Here is a 24,029-nt window from a genome sequence, read left to right on the forward strand (position 1 = left end):
ATCCCTCTTTGCAGACAATATGGTGATATACTTCCTAGAGAATCAAGTTTAAAAACTACTTCAAATAATAAACAACTTTAGCAAAGTTGCAGGATATAAAATAAACCCACATAAATCATCTTCATGTCTATATTTTACTAACAAAGTCCAACAGCAAGATATAGAAAGAGAAATTCCATTTAAAGTTACTGTAGACGTTATAAAATATATGGGAGTCTACTTGCCAAAACAAATGCAGGGAATATATGAACATAAGTACAAAATACTTTTCACACAAATGAAGTCAGATTCAAGTAAGTGGAAAAACATCAGTTGCTCATGGGTAGGCTGAGCTAAAATAATAAAAATGACAGTTCTACCTAAATTAATTTACTTATTCAGTGCCATACCAATCAAACTACCAAAAAAATATTTTATAGAAGTAGAAAAAATAATATCAAAATTTGTCTGGAAGAGCAAAAGGTCCAGAATATCACAGGAATTAATGAAAAGAAATGCCAGGGAAGGTGGTCTACCCATACCAGATCTTAAATTGTGTTATAAAGCAGCAATCATTAAAGCCACTTGGTACTGACTAAGAAATGGAGGGGTAGATCAGTGGAAGGGTTAGGTACACAAGACACAGTAGTCAATAATTATAGCAGTCTACTGTTTGATAAACCCAAATACCCCAGCTTCTGGGGTATTTCTCTTTGACAAAACTGCTGGGAACACTTGAAAATAATATGGCAGAAACTGGTCATAGATCAATAAAGTCCGAATGGGTACATGATCAAGAACAAATTAGGGGAGCAAGAGATAGTTTATCTGTCAGATTTATGGGGAAGGGAGGAATTTATGACCAAACAAGAGATAGAGAACATTAGGAAATGCAAAATGAATAATTTTGCTTACATTAAATTGAAAAGTTTTTTATAATTTTTTTAAATTGAAAAGTTTTTGCACAAACATCACCAATACAACTAAGATTAGGAGGAAAGCAGAAAACTAGGAAAAAAATTTTACTAGTGTCTCTGAAAAAGGCCTCATTTTTAAAATATAAAGAGAACTGAGTCAAATTTACAAGAATACAAATCATTCTTCAGTTGATAAATAGTCAAAGGATATGAACAGGCAGTTTTCAGAGGAAGAAATTAAAGCTATCTATAGTCAGATTAAAAAAAAATGCCTGAAATCACCAATGATTAGAGAGATGCAAATCAAAACAACTCTAAGGTACCATATCACACCTATCAGATTGGCTAAAATGACAGAACAGGCAAATGACAAATGTTGGAGAAGATGTGGGAGAGTTGGAACACTAATTCATTGTTGGTGGAGCTGTGAGCTGATCCAACCATTCTGGAGAGCAATTTGGAACTATGCCCAAAGGCCTATAAAAATGTGCATTACCTTTGACCCAGCAATATCACTTCTGGGACTCTATCCCAAAGAGATCATAGAAATGGGAAAGGGTCCTACATGTACAAAAATATTTACAGCAGCTCTCTTTGTGGTGGCCAAAAACTGGAAATCAAGGAGATGCCTATCAATTGGGGAATGGCTGAACAAATTGTGGTATATGCATGCAATGAAATATTATTGTGCTATGAGAAGCGATGAACAGGAAGACTTCAGAGAAGTCTGGAAAGACTTATATGAACTTATGCTGAGTGAAAGGAGCAGAACCAGGAGAACGTTGGACACAGCAACAACCACAGTGCACAAGGAATTTTTCTGGTAGACTTAGCACTTCATTGAAATGCATGGACTTAAAAAATTTCCAATGGACTCTTGAGGCAAAACACCTTCCACATCCAGAGAAAAAATGATGGAATTGGATCACAGACAGAAACAGACCATTTCCTTTTGTATCATGCTATGTTTTGTTTTGTTTTATGGCTTCCCCCATTCATTTTAATTCTTCTATGCAACATGCATTTAATAAGAATGTATGTGTAGAACCTACATAAGATTATATGCTGTCTCAGGAAGGGAGTGGGGAGGGAGGGGGGAATAAAGGGGAGGGAATGGAAAAAAATCTAAGATATATGGAAGTAATTGTTGAACACTGAAAACAAATAAAATAATTAAATTTTAAAAAAATAAAAATAAATGCCCTAAATCATCATTGATTAGAGAGATGCAAATCAAAACAACTCTGAGGTACCACATCACACCTATCAGATGGGCTAAAATGACAAAACATGAAAATGATAAATGCTGGAGAAAATGTGGGAAAGTTGGAAGAGTAATTTTTTGTTGATGGAGCTGTGAGCTGATGCAACCATTCTGGAAAGCAATTTGGAACTATACCCAAAGGGCTATAAAAATGTGCATACCCTTTGATTCAGCAATATTGCTTTTAGGGCTATATCCCAAAGAGTTCATAGAAATGGAAAGCACCCACATGTACAAAAATATTTATAGCAACTCTTTTTGTGGTGACCAAGAATCGAAAATTGAGGGGATGCCCATCTATTGGGAAATGGCTGAACAAGTTGTAGTATATGAATGTAACAGAATACTATTGTATTATAAGAAATGATGAGCAGGCAGACTTCAGGAAAACCTGAAAAGACTTATATGAACTGATGCTGAGTGAAAGGAGCAAAACTAGGAGAACATTGTATACAGTAACAGCCACAGCATGCAAGGACTGATTTTGATAGATGTAGCTCTTCTCAGCAATGCAAGGACCTAAAATTTTTCCAAAGGACTCATAATGGAAAATGTCATCCATATGCAGAGAAAGGACTATGGAGTTGGATTGCAGAGCGATGCAGACTCTTGTTTGTTTTGTTTTGTTTTCTTTCTCATGATTTCTCCTAATCATTATAATTCTTCTATGTAACATGACTAATGTAAAAATGTGTTTAATCGGAATGTATGTGTAGAGCCCATATCAGATTGCATGCCATCTTGGGGAGGGAGTGGGGAAGGAATGGAGAAAATTTAAAGTTATTATTTATTAAATTTATTAAACTTATTTAAAAGTAACGGAGGTGAATGTTGACAACTGAAAATGAATAAGTTAAATATTTAATTTTTTTAAAGAAAGACTATACCAGCCTTGAAACAGAATTTGAACCATTTGCTGGTTTAAAGGACCTTCAAGAGATATTCCTATTTTCTTTTTTTTTTTAAATTAAATTTATTTATTTAACTTTTAACATTCATTTTCACAAAATTTGGGTTACAAATTTTCTCCCCTTTTATCCCCTCCCCCCCCAAACACCAAGCATTCTAATTGCCCCTATAACCAATCTGCTCTCTCTTCTATTATCCCTCTCTGCCCTTGTCTCTGTCTTCTCTTTTGTCCTGTAGGGCCAGATAGCTTTCTATACCCCTTTACCTGTATTTCTTATTTCCTAGTGACAAGAACATTACTTGGCAGTTGATCCTAACACTTTGAGTTCCAACTTCTTTACCTCCCTCCCTCTCCACCCCTTCCCCTTGGAAGGCAAGCAATTCAATATAGGCCAAATCTGTGTAGTTTTGCAAATGACTTCCATAATAGTTGTGTTGTATAGGACTAACTATATTTCCCTCCATCCTATCCTGTCCCCCATTACTTCTATTCTCTTTTGATCCTATCCCTCCCCATGAGTGTTGACCTCGAATTGCACTCTCCTCCCCATGCCCTCCCTTCTATCATCCCCCCCACCCTGCTTGTCCCCTTATCCCCCACTTTCCTGTATTGTGAGATAGGTTTTCCTACCAAAATGAGTGTGCATTTTATTCTTTCCTTTAGTGGAATGTGATGAGAGTAGACTTCATGTTTTTCTCTCACCTCCCCTCTTTATTCCTCCACTAATGAGTCTTTTGCTTGCCTCTTTTATGAGAGATAATTTGCCCCATTCAATTTCTCCCTTTCTCCTCCCAATATATTTCTCTCTCACTCCTTGATTTCAATTTTTTTTAAAGATATGATCCCATCCTCTTCAATTCACTCTGTACACTCTGTCTCTATGTATGTGTGCGTGTGTGCATGTGTGTGTGTGTGTAATCCCACCCAGTACCTGTCGGGGACTGAGGCCCCCCACCTGTATCTCCTCTAACCTGCTTGCTTTCGTCCCGCCTGAGAAGAAAAACCGCACCCCACGATCCCGTGGAGAGATAAGAGAAGGGACTGCCTGAGGCTATGCAAACATACCAATGCGGGACCTGGTGAAGCAGTAGATGTTATGTAAACACAGATAGCCAAAGTACGATGTCCTAAGATAGAGCTGGCCCACCACGGAATTTGCTTGGAATCTCTTTGTCTTTTCTCTATATAAGTTTGCAACCCTGATAATAAAATCAGACCTTGCTTACCACCTTTTTGGTCTCACTCCTCTTTTCACCCATCCCCTTCAGGTAGGCGTTCTCCTCGATCCCCCCACTCATACTGGCCCTGCAGGTCAGGGCAAGTGGCGCCCAGACGTGGGGCTCGAGGTCTGGACTTCTGCCAGGCGGACCAACATTGAGAGACGATTCGTCGCGACCCCTTCCTTCTCATCGCTCATGAAGAGCCCCTGCGTTTTGGTAAGTTGAGTTTCGTCCGCCTCATTCTAATCATGGGTTCCAACCTTTCCAAGGAACAGGTCTTTATCCATGACCTTAAGCATGCCCTTAAGGATAGAGGAGTTAAGGTTAAGAAAAAGGACTTAGTGAACTTCTTTCTTTTTGTTGATAAGGTCTGTCCCTGGTTTATTGTTAACGGGCCGGACATCCATCCGGGCAAGTGGCAAAAGGTTGGGAGAGAGCTTAATAAGAAATTGCAAACTGAGGGCCCGGAGGCCGTCCCCCCTTCTGTCTTTTCCTATTGGGGAATCATTAGAGACATAGTGGAATCCGCCTCCAGAGATCCGGGTGAGCGACAGCTCCTTTCGGTGGCAGAATTTTGCTTGCGCCCTTTGTCACGGGCCGCCTCTGTTAAGTCACTAGAGCGCCCCTTACCACGGGCGGCTCCTGTAAAATCACTACCTTCAATAGCCAAAAGTCCCCCAAGGCCCCCGTCCGTGGTCATTGATATTCCGCCAGAGCCACCAAAGCCCATTTATCCTCCCCTCCCTACAGGGCCCCGCCCTACAACCGAGTCCCTAACTTTCCCTATTATTACTAAACACAAGACCCCTCCCTTAAAGAATCCTGACCCTGATACGTTAGATCCTGGGGATGAAGCGGAACTTGAGGATGAGGCTGCCCGATATAATGATCCCGATTGGCCTGCTCTTCAACATTTGCTTCCTCCTTACTTATCCCAAACCTGCGCCCCTGTACTTTTGCCCCCTGTTCCCACTCCCTCAGTCCTTACCAATGCTAGACACCAACTTTCCACCCAGGTTAAGGAGCTCCGAGAAGTCTTAGACCTACAAAAGCAATATGTACAGCTCTCCTCGGAGTTGAGTTCCCTGCAGCACTCCCTCCAGAGCTCAGTCATTCTTTCTCCCAGTAAGCCTCAGTCGACCAAGGACCCGTCCAACAGGACTGGCGCTAAGACTAAAAACTCAAAAGAAGCGCAGCCCATGATGTTCCCCGTTATAACTCGGTCCCGCCGACTTGGGCCCCCACAAACCCCTGGGGCGGGTGAACTTACAGACTCCTCCGCGAGTGAGGGAGAGGAGGAGGAAGAGGAAAAGAATAAGGAGGAGGAGGAGGAGGAAGAGGAGGGAGAAGAAGGGCAGAGCAGTAGGAAGGCGGAACGGGAATGGCCGGAATACCGAAAATTGCATTTCAAGGGGCTTAAAGATCTCAATGCCGCTGTTAAGGCATATGGCCCCAATGCCCCTTTCACCCTCTCCGCCCTTGAGGCCATGTCCCGTGGAGGGTATCTTTTGCCGGCAGAGTGGCTCCGCGTGGTTCGAGCTGTTCTCTCACGGGGACAATTTTTGACGTGGAAAGCCGACTTCTATGATCGTTGTCAATCCACGGCAAAGAACAATGGGAAGTCCCCCAACTCCCCCGCTTCAAAATGGACCTATGAAAAGCTGAGTGGTCAAGGCAAATATGCAGGTGAGGCCAAGCAACGCCGCCTTCCCATAGGTCTCTTGGCGCAAACCGCCAACGCGGCATTTGCCGCCTGGCGCGCTTTACCAACCCCTGGTTCTCCTCTTGCCCCGCTTAATAAAATAATACAAGGGACTCAGGAGGACTTTTCTGAATACGTTAGCAGGCTCCTGGAGGCCACCGAGCGGACCCTCGGTCAGGAGGCCTCTAAGGATCAGCTTGTGAGGCGTCTGGCATATGAGAACTCCAATACTGCTTGTCGCTCTGCCTTGCGCGGGAAATGGAGGGATAAAACCCTAGAGGAGATGATCCGCCTCTGCAGAGACATAGATCCTTTTACTACGAAAATATCCCAGGCTGTACATTTAGCTGTCGGGGCGGCTCTCCAGCCGGGGGACTCCCAGAAGGGGTGTTTCCGCTGTGGGCAACCCGGTCACTTTGCCCGGCAGTGCCCCAGCTCGCCAGATACCCCCCCTCCTCCAACCCAAAATAGGGGTTCTCAACCTTCCACCCTCTGCCCCAGATGCAGGAAAGGGAAGCACTGGGCGAACACTTGTCGCTCCGCGACAGATGTCAATGGCCACCCCCTGCAGGGAAACGGCCGGAGGGGCCAGCCCCGGGCCCCCCAGCCGATCCCCGTCCCGCGGGCCTCGGGGACCAGCCCGCCCACACCCAACTCTACAGAGCCACTTCAGGAAGCGCAGGGGTGGACCTGTGTGCCGCCTCCACCACAATATTGACCCCTGAAGGTGGGGTGCATATAATTTCTACAGGCATCTTTGGCCCCCCGCCCCCCAATTTTTATTTTTTTATTCTTGGTCGTGCTTCCACTACTATTAATGGCCTTCTAATCCACCCCTCCATTGTTGACGGTGATTATATGGGGGAAATCCAGATACTTGCTTCAACCCTACAGGGACCCCTCACTGTCTATCAGGGGCAACGCCTTGCACAGGCTCTCCCGCTCCCCCTACAAACCCCATACCCTGCCCTCACCACCGTTAGAGGCCACTCCAAGCCCGGGTCCTCAGACATCTATTGGGTTCAGGCCATTTCCCAGGACCGCCCCATGCTTACGCTTACCATTCAAGGCAGATCTTTTGAAGGAATATTAGATTCCGGAGCTGACTCAACTGTTATTTCAAAAGATAGCTGGCCGCCTTCTTGGCCCCTTCAACCATCCATGACACACTTACAGGGCATAGGCCAGTCCCATTATACTCTACAGAGTTCCCAATGGTTGCCCTGGCAAGACAAGGAGGGAAATAAAGGGACTGTCCGGCCTTTTGTGGTCCCCGGCCTACCTGTCAACTTATGGGGAAGGGATATTCTTTCTCAGATGGGGATAATTATGTGCAGTCCAAATACAGTTGTAACCCGTCAGATGGTCTCCCAGGGATTTCTCCCAGGGAAAAGGCTAGGCAAAAGAGGGCAAGGACAACCGTCCCCAATTGTTGCTGAAGGGAGGAAAGGGCGAGCAGGCCTTGGCTTTGAAGGCCCAGATAATCAGAACCATTTTTTCGTGAGGGCCACGGGTCCTCCTGCACTCCAGGCAGATAGGATCTCGTGGAAAAATGACCTACCCATCTGGGTAGACCAGTGGCCCTTACCCAAGATAAAGCTGGAAGCAGCGTTCGCTTTAGTGCAGGAGCAATTAGCTGCAGGGCACATAGAACCGTCCACATCCCCGTGGAACACGCCCATTTTTGTTATCCAGAAAAGGTCAGGTAAATGGCGGCTCTTACATGATTTGCGGGCCGTCAATAAAACTATGGTTCCTATGGGGGCCCTTCAACCTGGGCTCCCCTCTCCTGTAGCCATACCACAAGGTTTCTCTAAGATTACAATTGACCTTAAGGATTGCTTCTTTTCCATTCCCCTCCACCCCTCCGATTGCCAGCGCTTCGCTTTTAGTGTTCCTATTACCAATTGTGTGGGCCCTTCCCCGCGTTTTCAGTGGAAAGTCTTGCCACAAGGCATGGCTAATAGCCCTACGCTGTGCCAAAAATATGTAGCACAAACAATTGACCCTTTTCGCTTGCAGTATCCCAAGCTTTATATCATCCATTATATGGATGATATCCTCCTTGCAGGTTCAGATGATGAGGAATTGACCCAGGTATCACAGGAGCTCATTAGGGCATTGGAAAATCGGGGCCTTAAAATTTCCCCCGATAAAATACAAACCTACCCCCCGCAGCTCTTCTTGGGGTTTGAACTTTTAACTAATCGCATTCTCTCCCAGAAGGTTCGCTTGCGAGTAAGTCACCTTTGTTCCCTTAATGATTTCCAAAAGCTTCTGGGAGAATTGAATTGGCTTAGGCCTTATCTTAAGCTCACTACGGGGGAATTGAGACCCTTGTTTGATATTCTAAAAGGAGACTCCGACCCAAATTCACCCCGTTCTCTCACGCCGGAGGCCCGTAAGGCCCTTGCCTTAATTGAGCAAGCTATTCATGATCAACATATTGGGTATTACGCTCCTCTAAAACCTCTTTGGCTCTTAATTTTTTCTACCGCTTTTTCCCCCACTGGATTATTGTGGCAGGAGCATCCGTTGTTTTGGATTCATATGCCAGCCACACCTACAAAGATCCTCCCCTCCTACCCGCATTTAACGGCTGGCCTCCTGCGCCTAGGGCGAGAGGCAGCCCTTCGGCTTTTTGGTCGGGAACCAGATCATATTGTCTGCCCCTACACCGCTTCACAGATTCAATGGCTGCTTCAGAATGATGACGATTGGGCAGTTAACTGCATTTCCTACCCAGGGATTATAGACAATCATTATCCCTCAGACAAGCTTGTCCAGTTCTTTCAGAAAACACCTGTTGTCTTCCCAAGGATTACCAAGGCGGAGCCCATCAGAGGCGCCCATTTGGCGTTCACTGATGGATCCGCCACAGGGAAGGCAGCCTTCAGTGTTGATGGAAAGGCCACCTCTTTTGACACACCCTTCATCTCTGCGCAGCTGGTGGAACTTGCAGCGGTCATCAAGGTTTTTGAATCTGTTCCGGGTCCTCTCAATATTTATACTGATAGCTCCTACATTGCACATTCGGTCCCTCTATTGGAAACTGTCCCGTATATTCGTCCCTCCACTAATGCGTCTCCTCTTTTTGCCACTCTTCAGCTTCTAATCCTCTCCCGCAAGCACCCCTTTTTCATTGGACATATTCGTGCCCACTCCGACCTCCCCGGTCCCCTTTCTGAAGGGAATGATCAGGTTGATCAGGCAACTCGTCGCATTTTACTTGCTCTGTCTACCTCTCCTGTTGCTGCTGCCACGCAAGCCCATAAGCTGCATCACCTTAATGCCCATACGCTTCGTCTCAAGTTCCCTATCACCCGGGAACAAGCCAGACAGATCGTGAAACAGTGCCCTGGCTGCCTGACTCTTCTCCCTGAACCTCATACTGGCATCAATCCCCGAGGTCTCATTCCCGGGGAGCTTTGGCAAATGGATGTCACTCATTACCTCCCTTTTGGTCGGCTTAAATATATTCATGTGTCCATTGATACCTTCAGTGGTTTTATCTTTGCCACCTTGCAACCTGGAGAGGCCACCAAGCATGTCATTAATCACCTCATTAGTGCCTTGGCAGTCCTCCCGCAGCCCAAAATTCTTAAGACAGATAATGGCCCCGGCTACACCAGCTCTTCTTTCAGATCCTTTTGTACACAACTACATATTAAGCATGTAACTGGCATACCCTATAATCCTCAGGGGCAAGGAATTGTGGAAAGGGCCCATCAAACATTGAAAAACATGGTCCTGAAATTACAGTCAGGGGGGGAAGTTCTTTATCCCAGAGCTGGCAATGCCAAAACGTTGCTCAATCACGCCCTTTTTGTTTTAAATTTTCTCACCCTTGACGCTGCGGCAAAGAGTGCAGCAGACCGCCTTTGGCATTCCTCTACGGCCCAAACCTACGCTCAGGCAAAATGGAAAGATCCCCTTCTTGGCAAATGGCAGGGCCCTGATCCTGTGTTAATCTGGGGCAAAGGCCATGCTTGTATTTATGATTCAAAGTGCCAAAATGCTAGATGGTTGCCTGAAAGGCTGATCAAGTTGATGGACAAGCCAGATGCTTACAATACCGTCCAGGGGACTACACCTCCCTGAGACACATCTGTTTTTCTTTTCCTGTTTTTCAGGAGATGACAATTCTAGCATTTCTCCTCCTGCTCCATGGAAGCCACGGCGGTTTTCAATCTCCCAACCCAGCAGCGCTTAGCCGTACCCTCTTTGGGAGCCCTTGTGACTGCGGCGGGGGTGTGGTCACTGTCCGCCCTAACACCTACACGAGAACGATCGATTGTACGGACAGGACGGCCTACCTCGCTTACCGTCATACGGCCACAGGCATCTCCAAACAATCTTGGGAATGCGTAAGAAAACCCCGAGTCATCCCTCCAAATGGTGACCAGCCTGGGCCCTGCCCCACTGATTGCAAGTACCTTGAGGCCTTGCACTCTACATGCTACAGCTCCACCCAGCAGTGTAGTAGTGCCTCAGGGACAGTATATCTTACTGCATTGCAGGAGAGGGAATACGCTGGCTCTGTTGGGGGTGATTGGGGGCTAAACCCCAGCTCTCGTGGTACCACTAACAAACATGCTCAGGCTTCTTGCCGCAAGGAAAAGACGCAAAGAACTTTTCGAAAATCCCCTCTGGAGTGGCTTGAATGGAGTCCTCCCATATCTCCTCCCTCTCCTTGGACCCTTGATTGGTCTCCTCCTACTTCTTTCTTTTGGGCCCTGGGCTTTTAGTAGACTAACCTCTTTCATTAAAACGCAGATTGAGGCTTCTCTTAAAAGCCCTATCAATATCCATTATCATCGCCTGGCACTTCTGGAGAACCCTGCAGACAACGAGGAGGACGGACTTCAGTTCTCCAAGCTTGTGCAGTCAGAGTCCCGTTGCATGCGGTGGTGGAAGGCCTTTAGGGAATAAACACGGAGCGGCAGCTGTGAGAGTGCCCATGACGGGAATATTGAGGCCCCATATATCAGGATCATAGGCGCGGCTGCAGTTGTTCCCTATGACGGGAGTAGAGCAAGACCGTGGCTGTTCGGCCACGTAGATCCCCTTGCTTAGCCTAAGACAGGGTCATCTGCCGAAAAAGCGCTCTGAATATGGAAACCAGCCTCATAGCCTAAGACAGGCCTCTCACCAGCCCGCATATTTTAATTTCAGTCCGCCCGCATGTTTTAATTTTAGTCAAAAGGGGGACATGTCGGGGACTGAGGCCCCCCACCTGTACCTCCTCTAACCTGCTTGCTTTCGTCCGGCCTGAGAAGAAAAACCGCACCCCACGATCCCGTGGAGAGATAAGAGAAGGGACTGCCTGAGGCTATGCAAACATACCAATGCGGGACCTGGTGAAGCAGTAGATGTTATGTAAACACAGATAGTCAAAGTACGATGTCCTAAGATAGAGCTGGCCCACCACGGAATTTGCTTGGAATCTCTTTGTCTTTTCTCTATATAAGTTTGCAACCCTGATAATAAAATCAGACCTTGCTTACCACCTTTTTGGTCTCACTCCTCTTTTCACCCATCCCCTTCAGGTAGGCGTTCTCCTCGATCCCCCCACTCATACTGGCCCTGCAGGTCAGGGCAAGTACCCAGATACTGAAATGTTTCAAGAGTTACAAATATTGTCTTTCCATGTAGGAATGTAAACAGTTCAGCTTTAGTAAGTCCCTTATGACTTCTCTTTGCTGTTCACCTTTTCATGGTTCTCTTCATTCTTGTGTTTGAAAGTCAAATTTTCTTTTCATCTCTGGTCATTTCATCAAGAATACTTGAAAATCCTCTATTTCATTGAAAGACCAATTTTTCCCCTGAAGTATTATACTCAGTTTTGCTGGGTAGGTGATTCTTGGTTTTAGTCCTAGTTCCTTTGACTTCTGGAATATCCTATTCCATGCCCTTTGATCCCTTAATGTAGAGGCTGCTAGATCTTGTGTTATCCTGATTGTATTTCCACAATACTTGAATTGTTTCTTTCTAGCTGCTTGCAATATTTTCTCCTTGACCTGGGAACTCTGGAATTTGGCCACAATGTTCCTAGCAGTTTCTCTTTTTGGATCTCTTTCAGGCGGTGTTCTGTGGATTCCTTGAATATTTATTTTGCCCTCTGGTTCTAGAATCTCAGGGCAGTTTTCCTTGATAATTTCATGAAAGATGATGTCTAGGCCCTTCTTTTGATCATGGTTTTCAGGTAGTCCCATAATTTTTAAATTGTCTCTCCTGGATCTATTTTCCAGGTCTGTTGTTTTTCCAATGAGATATTTCACATTATCTTCCATTTTTCCATTCTTCTCTCTTTGTTCTGTGATTTCTTGGTTTTGCATAAAGTCATTAGCCTCCATCTGTGCCATTCTAATTTTGAAAGAACTATTTTCTTCAGTGAGCTTTTGAATCTCCTTTTCCATTTGGCTAATTCTGCTTTTGAAAGCATTCTTCTCCTCATTGGCTTTTTGAACCTCTTTTGCCAATTGAGTTAGCCTACTTTTCAAGGTGTTATTTTCTTCAACATTTTTTTGGGTCTCCTTTAGCAGGGAGCTGATCTGCTGTTCATGCTTTGACTTCATGTGTCTCATTTCTCTTCCCAGCTTTTCCTCTACCTCTCTAACTTGATTTTCAAAATTCTTTTTGAGCTCTTCCATGGCCTGAGCTCATTGGGTGGGCTGGGACACAGAATCCTTGATTTCTGTGTCTTTGCCTGATGGTAAGCATTGTTCTTCCTCATCAGAAAGGAAGGGAGGAAATGCCTGTTCACGAAGAAAGTAACCTTCTATAGTCTTATTTCTTTTCCCTTTTCTGGGCATTTTCCCAGCCAGTGACTTGACCTCTGAATATTCTCCTCACACCCACCTCGCCTCCTGATCCTCCCAGCCAGCGTTTGGGGTCTGAGATTCAAATGCTGCTTCCAGCCTTAGGGCTTTTGGTGGGGGCAGGGCTGCTATTCAGTGTGAGAATTAAGTTCAGATGGTCAGGTCAGGGCAGGGCCACCTCTCAGGCTCAGTTCCCTCAGGGGGTTTATGCACAGACCTTCCACAATGGATCCAGGCTCCCGCCCGCATGGGGAGCCCCTGTCTGCAACCGCCTCTCAGCTTCTATCTCCCGGGGGGGCCCGAGCCATGGGGGCACCCCACTCCCCTCTCGACCCGCCAAAGAGACTCTCTCACTGACCCCCATCACCTGTGGGTGGAGGGGCTTGTGCTGCCGCTGGAGATCCCATCTCTGACGCCTGCTCGGATCTGTACCTCTCGGTGCCGCGGCTGCGGCAGGTCTGCTCTGGGCTCCGCGTCTGCAGCGCGATGGACCTTTTGCGAGAGGTTTGCAGGTCCCTCTGTGGGTGGAGGGACCCGCGTGGCCGCTGGAGATCCCGTCCCTGAAGCCTGCTCGGATCTGTATCTCTCCGTGCCACGGCCGCTGCAGGGCTGCACTCAGCTCCCAGTCCCAGCGCCCAGTCCACAGCGCGAAGGACCCCCCGCGAGAGGTTTGCAGGTCTCTCCGGAACAGAAATCTCCCTCGCTCCAATGTTCCATGGCCTCTGGGTGCAGAATTTGCTGTGAGTTACTTCCCTGTAGCCGTTCTTTGGGTTGTGGGTTCGGAGCTATGTGTATGTGCGTCTTTCTATTCCACCATCTTGGCTCCGCCTGAGATATTCCTATTTTCAAAGACTTTCCTCACTGCCCATTATGAGACTACGCACATATCCTGTTTTATGATTTCTGGAGACAACTTCATCTCCAGAGACTCCCCTAACTTTGATAATTATCTCTTGGAATTATCCTGTTTTTGGAGACATCTCCTTCTAAAGTCTTGAACCATGGACTGTTTATCACCAAGGATGCCTTTTGATTTGTGTACCAAAGGGCCATAAATTTAACACCTGGAATTCCTCACTTCCCCCTCCCCTTGGGGATGGGTCTTATTGACTCATTCCTTTCTAAGCCCTTCTTTCTCCCAGAATTTCTTGCCTTCCTTTGTTTAAATGACACATAAAATCTTCCCAAACAGTAGGTGGCATCCTATTCAGCATAGGCTGGATAGTGCCCATGCATATGTTATTTTTTCCTTCCCTGCTTAATTAAAAATCTTTCTTTAATTTCAAAGGCATTATCTTCCTTTGGTTTTCTTCCCTTTAGGGAAAAGAAGGATTTAAATCTCACAAACTAGTCTTTGCATTCTCCAGGGATCTTCCCCTTTGGGGTAAAGAGAGATTTAAATTTACCATGAGAGCAGTGGCCTTGGTTGATTCTATCTATCTATCTATCTATCTATCTATCTATCTATCTATCTATCTATCTGTCTGTCTGTCTGTCTGTCTGTCTGTCTGTCTGTCTGTCTGTCTCTGTCTGTCTATCTGTATGCCTATTGGATAGCTACACTAAGGATGTCAAAGAAATAATTAATTCTTGGTCATATATGGGGTGGAATAAATTGCCTCTGAGATTTATTCAAACATTAGAATTCTGGAATTCTGAATCCACAAGCAAACTATTTGCGTAGATGCAAGGCTACTTGCCTGGAACCATGTCATCTTCTCTGTAGAAATGGAAACAGACCAAGGTAAGTGTGCTTTTGCTTGTTAAATGACCCAGGGCACTAGAAATGAGCCCAGACAAATTTGTCTTTGCTGTTTCCCAAGGTAAGGTAGTGTCTTTTCTACTTGATTCTGAGTAAATGAGAAGCTACTGGTAAGATGCTTTTGTGAATGTGGATGTAAGTGAGTTGTTTCAATTTAGCCATTTGTGGTCCTACATTATAGCTTACCGGAAATTAAAGCTGTAAGCTGAGATTTTAACAACAGGAGTGTCGGAAAAGAGAAGGAATGTTGGCAAGCTCATGGAGTTAACAAATGTTTACAGTACTCGATAGAGCTTGCTAGCATTAAGACAAGGGTAATAAAATGTGAATTAGATGAAGATGAATGTGCAATGGAAGAAGGAAGGAATCCTCAAGCAGATGTATGTGGAAATTAATGGCCTGGCAATAACAAATTTGGACGTACCATACACTAAACACACAGGCAGGAAATGTGTCTCTTGACAACTGGCTTTTACTGTGGGAGGAATCTTCTGTGAGCTAGAAGGAAATCTGCAGAGATAAAATAGCTTACAGATATGGGATGTGGAAGACCTCCTGAGGTTTGTTTGAGGAATGCAACTGAATTTGCTGAAGAGTTTTCTTTCATAGGCCAAGATCTATTCTCTTTCTCCCTGCCCCACCCCAGTACTTGTTGTGTATGTGTGTGCCTTTTTCATTTCTTCCTTCCCTCTCCATCCCCTCCCTTCCTCTTTCTTTACCAAAGGGCTTCAGAAAATCTCTCTCCTGATATTGTCAATATGAATCTGGCAGGGGGAGGGGAAAAGGAAGGGAATAAGCATTTATGTGGGTCCTACTATGTGTCAGGCATTGTACTAAGCAATTTTTTACAAATATTACCTCATTTAATCATTGAATAATATAGGAAAAGAGCTAGGAGAAGTTAGATGAAGCAAAAATAACCACCCCTTGTATTAACAAAGGGCTTCAGAAATCTGCCTCCCAACACTTTCAATGGGATTCTGGAAGCTTAGAGCAGAGGTTGTAATGGCATCCTTTAGGGTGCTATCTTAGTCCAAAATAGTGGTTCTAATGATGAATGGTTCCATGCTAAAATAAGAAGCAAGGTGAGAGGTGAGGATTTGGTGGTAGGAAAATGTTTCAGAACCCCTCAAATAACATCCATTTAGATGGTTTCCTATCCCACTTATCCCTAGGCCTAACCAGGAATTGTGACTGATTATTTACTGCCTTGTGCAGTAAGGAAGACCTAAGTTCATATCTGGTCTCAAAAACTTACTGTGTGATCTTGGACAAGTCACTTAACCCTACTTACTTCAGTTTTCTTTTCTATAAAATGAGTTGCGGAAGGAAATGGCAAACTATTCCATTGTCTTTACCAAGAAAACTCCAAATGGAGTCATGAAGAGTTACACATGACTGAAATGACTGAACAACTGTTTTCTGCTCTTCCATATATGAGCATACATTCCCATCTAGAGTCACAGAGTCATAGAATCATGGCACTATAAGGGACCAACCTGAGAGACCATCTAGTCCTATTCTCCTACTTTACAGATATGGAGGCAGCTTAAGTATAGCAGAACAAGTAAAAAACTTCAAGTAAGGAGATGAGTTAAATCCTGACTGTCTCTACTACTTCCTAACTGTGTGATTTTGAGCATCATGTTACTTCCCTGTGCCTCAGTTTCCCAATATATAAAATGGGGCATTTAGAGTTAGAAGTAATTTTGGAAGCACACTGGTGGGGGCTCATGAATGGCATTACTAGAAAACTAGCCCCTCAAGGTTATCCCTAGAACTATGAGAATGATAGCTTCCTTTGGGGACTTGACCTGCCAACGCTAATGGGAGTTGGACTAATAATTAGTGGGGCACCACATAAAAAAGAGGGACAGTGTAGCATAATCAAGATTAAATTTAACTTTTTGTCCAGAGAACAGGAGTTCAAATCCTACCTCAGAAACATACTAATTATGTAACCATGGGCATATCACTTTTTCTCTCAGTGCCCCCAACCAGCTTTCTAGGATCACAAGTTACAAATGAGCTGAGCACCTGCATCAGTTCAGGAATTTTCTTCATTGTGAGGTATTTATACTCATGCAATGATATGTCTAAAGCCAGAGGTTCTCAAATTTATTTGACTTACCACCTTGTTTAAAAAAAAAATTACTCAGCACCCCCCTGGAAGTCTCCTTTCTTTAACCATTTAATTTTTTTAATTTGCAACATTTTTAAAAATACATACAATTTTTTAAAAATTATGCATCTTAAATTTAATAGTTTATTGTAAATTTGTGGGTTTTTTTCTACACTGAAATTTTGATGGTGCAATATATATATAACCATATAGTATCATATTGTAAACAAGTCATTACATGCACATATTCCTGCCAATGAATGCCAGATTTCCCGACAATACATGACAAGCTCACCTACCAACACTTGTTTGTTAAAACCTGTTGGCAGACTTGACCGCTGATTGGTTATAACTTGCATTTTAATTTGCAACAACCCTGGGGAAGTCACTTAACCTCTAATTGTCCCAGGCTACTTTCAAAATCCAAGTGTTGCAGAACGGTCATTGGTCTACACTGGAAGAAGACAAAATCACTGGTCCACAACCAAAAATTTTTATTAAAAGCTAGATGTAGTCACTAAGAAATGGAAAATTATTCATATGTATGTATGTATATATGCATATGTATAAATTGTGTATAAACACACATGGTACACATCAGAAAGTGGGGATATTTCTGGCATTCATATGAGATGAAGTATTTGCTGATCTGGGAATTATTGCCAAAGCTTCAGGAAAAGATTCTATTGTTGATTCCTGGTCTCAAAGAAAATCTTTAACCAAAATGGTAAGCCAAGGGAATGAGAGTAACAGGACTGCATTCTTTCTCATAATTTTCTCATATATAATGTTTTCTCAAAGATGAAATACAGTTGTGCAAACAGATCTGTGCCTGGAATGTAAGGAGGGAGGGAGATGAGCCAATTGAGGCAGAGACTGTTGGAAAACAGGAAGAATTTGCCTAAAATAGAATAGTTTATGTCTTCAATATAGGACTGATTGAAAACACATCAGTCTGAGGACCAACTTAAAGGCATACACCATGCAAACTAGAATTTAAACATAATGAGGAACTTGTGCTGGGGTTATTGGTTTGGTTTTTTTTTAACCTCACCTGTGATGTCATTTAACCTTGCATCATCCCCAGGAGTTCACCTTTCTTCATGACCTTAAGGAACGGAGGCCCACAGAGGGCAAATGACTTATCTGTTGTAACCCCTCGCCACACACACCCCCACCCCAATTTCCTCTATTGAATGTGTAGCAAAGCCTGAGCTAAGACCCACATCTGCCAATTCATGGTCTATGATTCATTTCTCAAGAGACAATGCCTTCTGCACAATTCATTTGCAACTTTCATCTGACCATATATTGTAACTGTAAAAGAAAGAGTTGGGGGAGGGATGTTTTTATTTGCTTTTGGAATCATTACACCTCCCCCACTGCCACATACACAATGGTGTCCCTTTCTTGAAAGCCAGTACTCATTTGGTATCACATGTGCTTTTTTGCTGAATTATTGCTGGCTCTATGTCCTATTTTATTTCCTACATGTTCCTGTGTGCCCTTCTTTGTATTCAGATACCATTTATCCTCCCCTTCTGTCCAAGGTTCTGCTCTGATTTCTGGTTTCTCATGTAGGATTTAGACCCCTACTTTTAGAGGAGTCAAGGATAGTTCTTCTGTACACTGGTGCCACTCCCTCTAGGTGGCTATTTTGTCATCTTTAGCAAAGGTAAAACATCCAATTTTTCAAGTTAATAATGTTTTCATTCATCTCAGGAGGTGATCAGAATTGTAGAAAACTTCAACACTTTTTATTGCCAGGCTACCTTGTGAAGCAGATGAAACTTATTCACTCTGTGCCCTCTTCATTCCTTTCACTGTTTGCCTTGCTGCTTGAACATTACTCTTCTTTCTCCTTCTTCTTTATCCCCAGGATTCTCACAACTAGTCTCCTCTGGTGCTGAGAATAATAGGTCTAATAAATCATTAACACAGAAGCAATTTAGAGGATTGGCAAGATGGGAGAATAGTTTTTCCTCAAATCTCTCTAACCCAACAATTTCAGAAAAAGAAATTGTCTGGCATAGAGCAGCAAGCTGAATCCATGGGATAAAAAGACATAAACATTGCACAAGATTTTAAAGAAAGGGGTAGAGTGGAGAGAGTTCTGGATTTGGAACCAGAAGATATAAATTCCAATTCCAGCTCTACCACTACTACTTATGTGACCTTGGGCAAGTCCTATAACCTCTCTGGACCCCAGTGTTCTCATCTGTAAAATAAGGATGTGGACTAGATTATTTCAACATCTCTTTCCAACTCTTTATCTATCTTTAATATAATGATTACATCATCATATTAGACTTCTTAGGAACTTCACAGCCAAACCCATTCTATGTGTTTCCAAGTAACTTCACAAACTCCAACACTGGAAGGTCCTACCTAGTGCCAACAGCACTGATTGCTTGACCTATCTTTCCTTGCCCCACAAGATTTGGCAGCCAAAGAAAGAAAGAGAGAAACAGGAAGAGAAGGAGGGGTGGAAAGTACAAGGAGGGCAGAGTACAGTACAAACCACAGTGCAGAGCCAAATGGAGGGGAAAAGAGCTTTTAGACCTAAGGGAAAGGGGATTATAAATACAGCTGGGGCCAATCCTCACCACCCAGAGTTCACTCTGAGATGGGACTCAAGCCAAATGGGGAGCTGAAAATGTGCAGCCCCTGGGACCTGTGCAATAGTGGAGGGGAAATGGATCAACAACCAAGAAAGACAATTAGATATAAGCATTGTTCTTTTGTCTTTCTTTGTATCTGCAGTACTGGTACACAGTAGGTACTTAATGAATATTTATCGAGTAAATATATGAAAAAGGCAGAGAGACTAGAAATTTAAGGGAGAAAACCTGAATTAAAAAAATAGACCCAAAGTAGATAAATCAATAAAGAGACTCATAAAGACAGAAAGAAGAATGATTAAAAATGTAAAGAAATGACAAGATATTATGAACAAGTATTATACTATGATACGAAGGAATATGAACCCGAATTCCTTGATCAAGTAGAATTCTGCATGAAGAGGTCATGAAACAACAAGAAGAAACTCCAGATGATTCAAAAAAAGAAAAAGGTATTTGACATGAACACTTATAGCACAAACAGCAGGATATAGAATTTAGAGAACCCTCAGGAAGGATTAAGAGAATAAAGAAGAAATGGATAAGGAATTGAGGAACAGAATTCAGAATTTATCAGAGAAAAAGGAGAAATCGAAGGACAAAACATGGAAACATCTAGGGGAAGGGCATTACAAAGGATTATTACCCAAAGTAAGCTATTGAAGGGAAAGACAGCAAAGAAAGGAGATTCCAACCCAGGTACTTAGTAAGTCATGGAAAGAGAAGGGTCAAAAGATGAGGCGAAATAAAGAAAAGGAAGTTAAGAAATTAAGCAAAGGCAAATAATTCGGGACAGAATAGGTAAACAGGACTGTGGTAGTCTGTAGCAACAGAATAGTGTAGGTGAAACTAATGGGAAGAAAATAACTTACTTAAAAGAGGAAGGAATACGAAGTGGAAAAGAAATAATTGGAAGAAAACATAAACATTAAATCTGAATGGATTAAACAATCTTAAAAAAATAAGTAAAAGAATGGATAAAAAACAAACCCCAAATTTTTCCATATCTGAGTCACATCAAAATAATGAAGATATAGGTACAGCTTGCAAAATGAGAGGCTGAAATAAGAATTACCTCATGTAAATTGATTCCCAAAAGGAGGAATTGTAATCATGTTATTAGATAAAATAAAAACAAACATTGATGATGTGGAGAAATAAATAGAAAAATTGCCATATTTCACTGCAAAATCATCCCAGATTTTATGACAAATATTGTATCAAAAAAGTGGGGTGTGACCATTATGTGAAGCTTTAAAAAAATTTTGTGGCAACATTACCTGTCTTTTAGTTTCCAACTTTTCACTCACTGAAAATTGTCTTTTTGCAGCTATTCCCATGCTGTTCAGTGAACACAATCACTTTCAGTTTGAAGTATTCTTAATTTTTTATATTTTTGTAGAATAATTTTTATATTTATCCATAATCATGTATCACTGGCAGACAAATTATACAGTTTTGCTAGCGGAAAGATGCAAGTCTTAACCATACCATGTGACTTACTCATGGCAACTTTGCCTGCCCACCAGCTCCCCTTGGGCTTATGACTCTTAACTGGTTTGAAGGACAATATCATTAGTACTGCAGTGTTCTTAAGAAACCATGCAAGTGCGCTTTCAGAAGATATTGACAATGCTCATACATTGAGAATTCCAGGCTTGTGGCTCACAATGCTCAAGAGATATCCATATGCCACTGGTGAATACACTGCCGCTCTGTTTACCTTTTAAGCAGCATGATGAACATAATTATACCATGCTATGGTTACACGACCAAAGATTATAAACCAATTTTTAGAATGAAAAAAATGGTGTAATGATTTATGCCAAGGTGACAATTATGCAGTGAAATATAGTACATTATACTTAAAGGTAATATGGACAATGAAATAATATCAGCATTAAGCACTTGTGGACCAAACAGTATAATATCTAAATTCATAAGTCATATGCAAAAAGACATAAAAAGTAACACAATAATTATAAGAGATTTTAATGCACCTCTATCAAAGTTGAATTAAGCTAGCAGAAAGACAAGCAAAAAGGAAAATAAGGGACTGAATAAATATTGAATCTAGGTCTGTGTGGTTTATGGTATCTTCTGAGTGAGAATTAAAGAATATACATTTTTCAAAGAGCAAATGGGGTGTTTATGAAAATAGACCATGTGGTGAGGAAAAGAGAATTTTAAATGCATCAGTACTAATCAGGTTATAACAATAAAAATAGTAATTTATACAAAGAGCACAAACAAAAAACTAAATGAAGACTTGATGGCAACAAGAACAATGAGTGGTTCAAAGAACAAATCACTGAAGCAATAACATATTAAAGAAAATGATAAAAATATGATAATAGACTAAGATTTCTGGGATGCATTAAGGGAGCAAAAACTATATCTCTGAAAAAACATATTAACAATAGAAGATAAAGGATTAATAAACCTAAAATTTTAAAAATTGGTCCATCTGATGTAAGCACAAAAAAGGAAATCTGGAAAATGAGAAGAGAAATTGTTAAGACAGAAAACAAAAAGACTAAAGAATTAATAAGCAAAGTTAAAAACTAATTTTTTAAAGACTAATACAATCAATAAACCTTTAGCTAATCTAAGTAAAAAGAAAAAAAGGAAGGAAAAACGAGAATAGGAAGATCAACTTACAAAAAAATTAAAAATAAGTCAGGTGTAATCACAATAAAACAAAAAATAAAAAGAATTATCTGACACTGCTATACACAATTTTATGCTGGAAAAAAATTGAGAATTTAAAGGTAATGCATTGTAACAGTGTTACATTTGTAAATATATACCCAAATACTCAAAGTTTAAAATACCCAAGTTAGCAGAAAAGGAAACATTAAATTAAAGGACTGTTTCCACAAAATAAAACTGAATAATAACTGGAATTTATATAACACTTTAAGGTTTGTGAGGAACTTAATATATATTAATCAAATATCATCAGTGAGTAAGTTTTAAAGGAACTACCAATGGGGAAGACAAACACAAGCCAAAAACAAAGATACTCTAGTCTAGATGGATTTGGAATAGGAGGATAGTGTAGCACAAAGAAAGTGGGTCTTAGGAAGACCTTGGGTTAAGTCCAAGCAGACATTTATTGGCTGTATGACCCTATGCAAGTCATGTAACCTAGTAGTGTTTTACTAAGCCTAAAAGTTGCGTAGCTGTTGTCAACCTACTATCAACAGAAGTTTCCTTATCTGGGAACTTCTTCTGCCAACAAAATCACAAGTTCAATTTCTATCTTAACCAGATGGATTTACAGGAGAATTCTTTCAGACATTTAAAGATTAATTAAATAATACCTAACCTACACAAATTATTTCCAGGTGCTAAGCGAGGGAAAAAAGCACATTCTACCAATTTTTTTTTTTTTTATGACAAATACAATCTTAAAACCCAGGACAGGGGAAGACAAAGATAGAAAAAAAAAGCAAACCATAGTTTAATGTCACTAATGAACATTGATACAAATATTTAGGTAAAATCCTAGCAAGACTACAGCAGTATATCCAAGAAATTATTTGCTCTAATGCAGTTATATTTATATTAGCCACGCAAAAACATGAGTCAACATTAAGAAAACAATATAGCTAATCATATTTTTAAAAAACGTACTCCAAATCACGTGATTGTATCAATTCAGTTCGGTTGTTTCAGGTGTGTCTGACTCTTTGTGACCTCAATTGGGGTTTTCTTGGCAAAGATCCTGGAGTGGTTTGCCATTTCCTTCTCTAGCTCATTTTATAGAGGAAGAGACTGAGGTAAACAGGGTTAAGTGACTTGCCCAGGGTCACACAGCTAGTGAGTGTCTGAGGCTGGATTTGAAGTCAGATCTTTCCTCACTCCAGGGGCTCTATTCAATGTGCCACCTAGCTACCCTGTCATATAGTAGACACTTACTAAATGTTTATGCCCTTCTTTTTGCCAGAAACTGGAGAATGGTTCCAAAGAACCTTTCCAAAACAATAAAGAAAACTGAGCAGGAGTAGTCAGGTGGGAGGAGAACCAAGAAACAGTAATGTCACAGAAGCCAGGGAAAGTGCCTAACAATCTCACAAGCTGCAAAGATATGGAGGAATCTAACAACTTGAGAAAAGTCCTTGGATTTAGTTGTTAAAAGATCACTGACAATGTTTCAGCCAGAGGTACAATCAGTGAGTAATAAGGAAAGGGAGGCAGAAAAAGTGCATATTCCTCTTCCTGGGCAGAATCTATACTCGTAACCACCGCACAAGGTCAGAAATCTTGCAAGCAGATAGCACACTGATGCATGCATCGATGGGGGATTATCTTTGTGTAGGACAGGGAAGACTTCTATTATCTAATTTTCTCTGTTACTTTGCTCTTTGTTCTTCAGTCGCTTTAGTAGCGTCTGATTCTTCATGACGCCATTTGAAGTTTTCTTAGCCAAGACACTCCTTCTGCTGCTCATTTTAAAGATGAGGAGACTGAGGCAAACTAGGTGAAGTGAGTAAATGTCAGAGGCCAGATATGAACTTCCTCACTCCAGACCACCACTCTATCTCCTGAGCCACACTTAGCTACAATTTACTTTGTAAATTACTGTCTTAATTACTTTGTTACTGAAAAAGAACCACAGCACTGTACGCATATGAGATATTAATAATGGTGATCATGTACATATATGTATCCTATTTTTTAAAAATACTAATAGCTAGCATTTATA

At 42.1% G+C, this 24,029-nt stretch overlaps 1 protein-coding gene across 1 annotated transcript; it reads left to right on the forward strand.

Moving 5' to 3' along the window:
• The first annotated feature begins 4,137 nt into the window (after positions 1–4,137).
• Positions 4,138–11,501, forward strand: LOC140512243 (uncharacterized). Its single transcript, XM_072621480.1, has 3 exons — positions 4,138–4,149; positions 4,261–4,506; positions 10,126–11,501. The coding sequence occupies exons 1-3, from the start codon at positions 4,138–4,140 to the stop codon at positions 10,738–10,740; spliced, it is 873 nt and encodes a 290-aa protein (XP_072477581.1). The 3' UTR covers positions 10,741–11,501.
• Positions 11,502–24,029: the final 12,528 nt, after the last annotated feature.

Source organism: Notamacropus eugenii, chromosome 6, assembly GCF_028372415.1.
Source record: "Notamacropus eugenii isolate mMacEug1 chromosome 6, mMacEug1.pri_v2, whole genome shotgun sequence".
NCBI classification, from domain to species: domain Eukaryota; kingdom Metazoa; phylum Chordata; class Mammalia; order Diprotodontia; family Macropodidae; genus Notamacropus; species Notamacropus eugenii.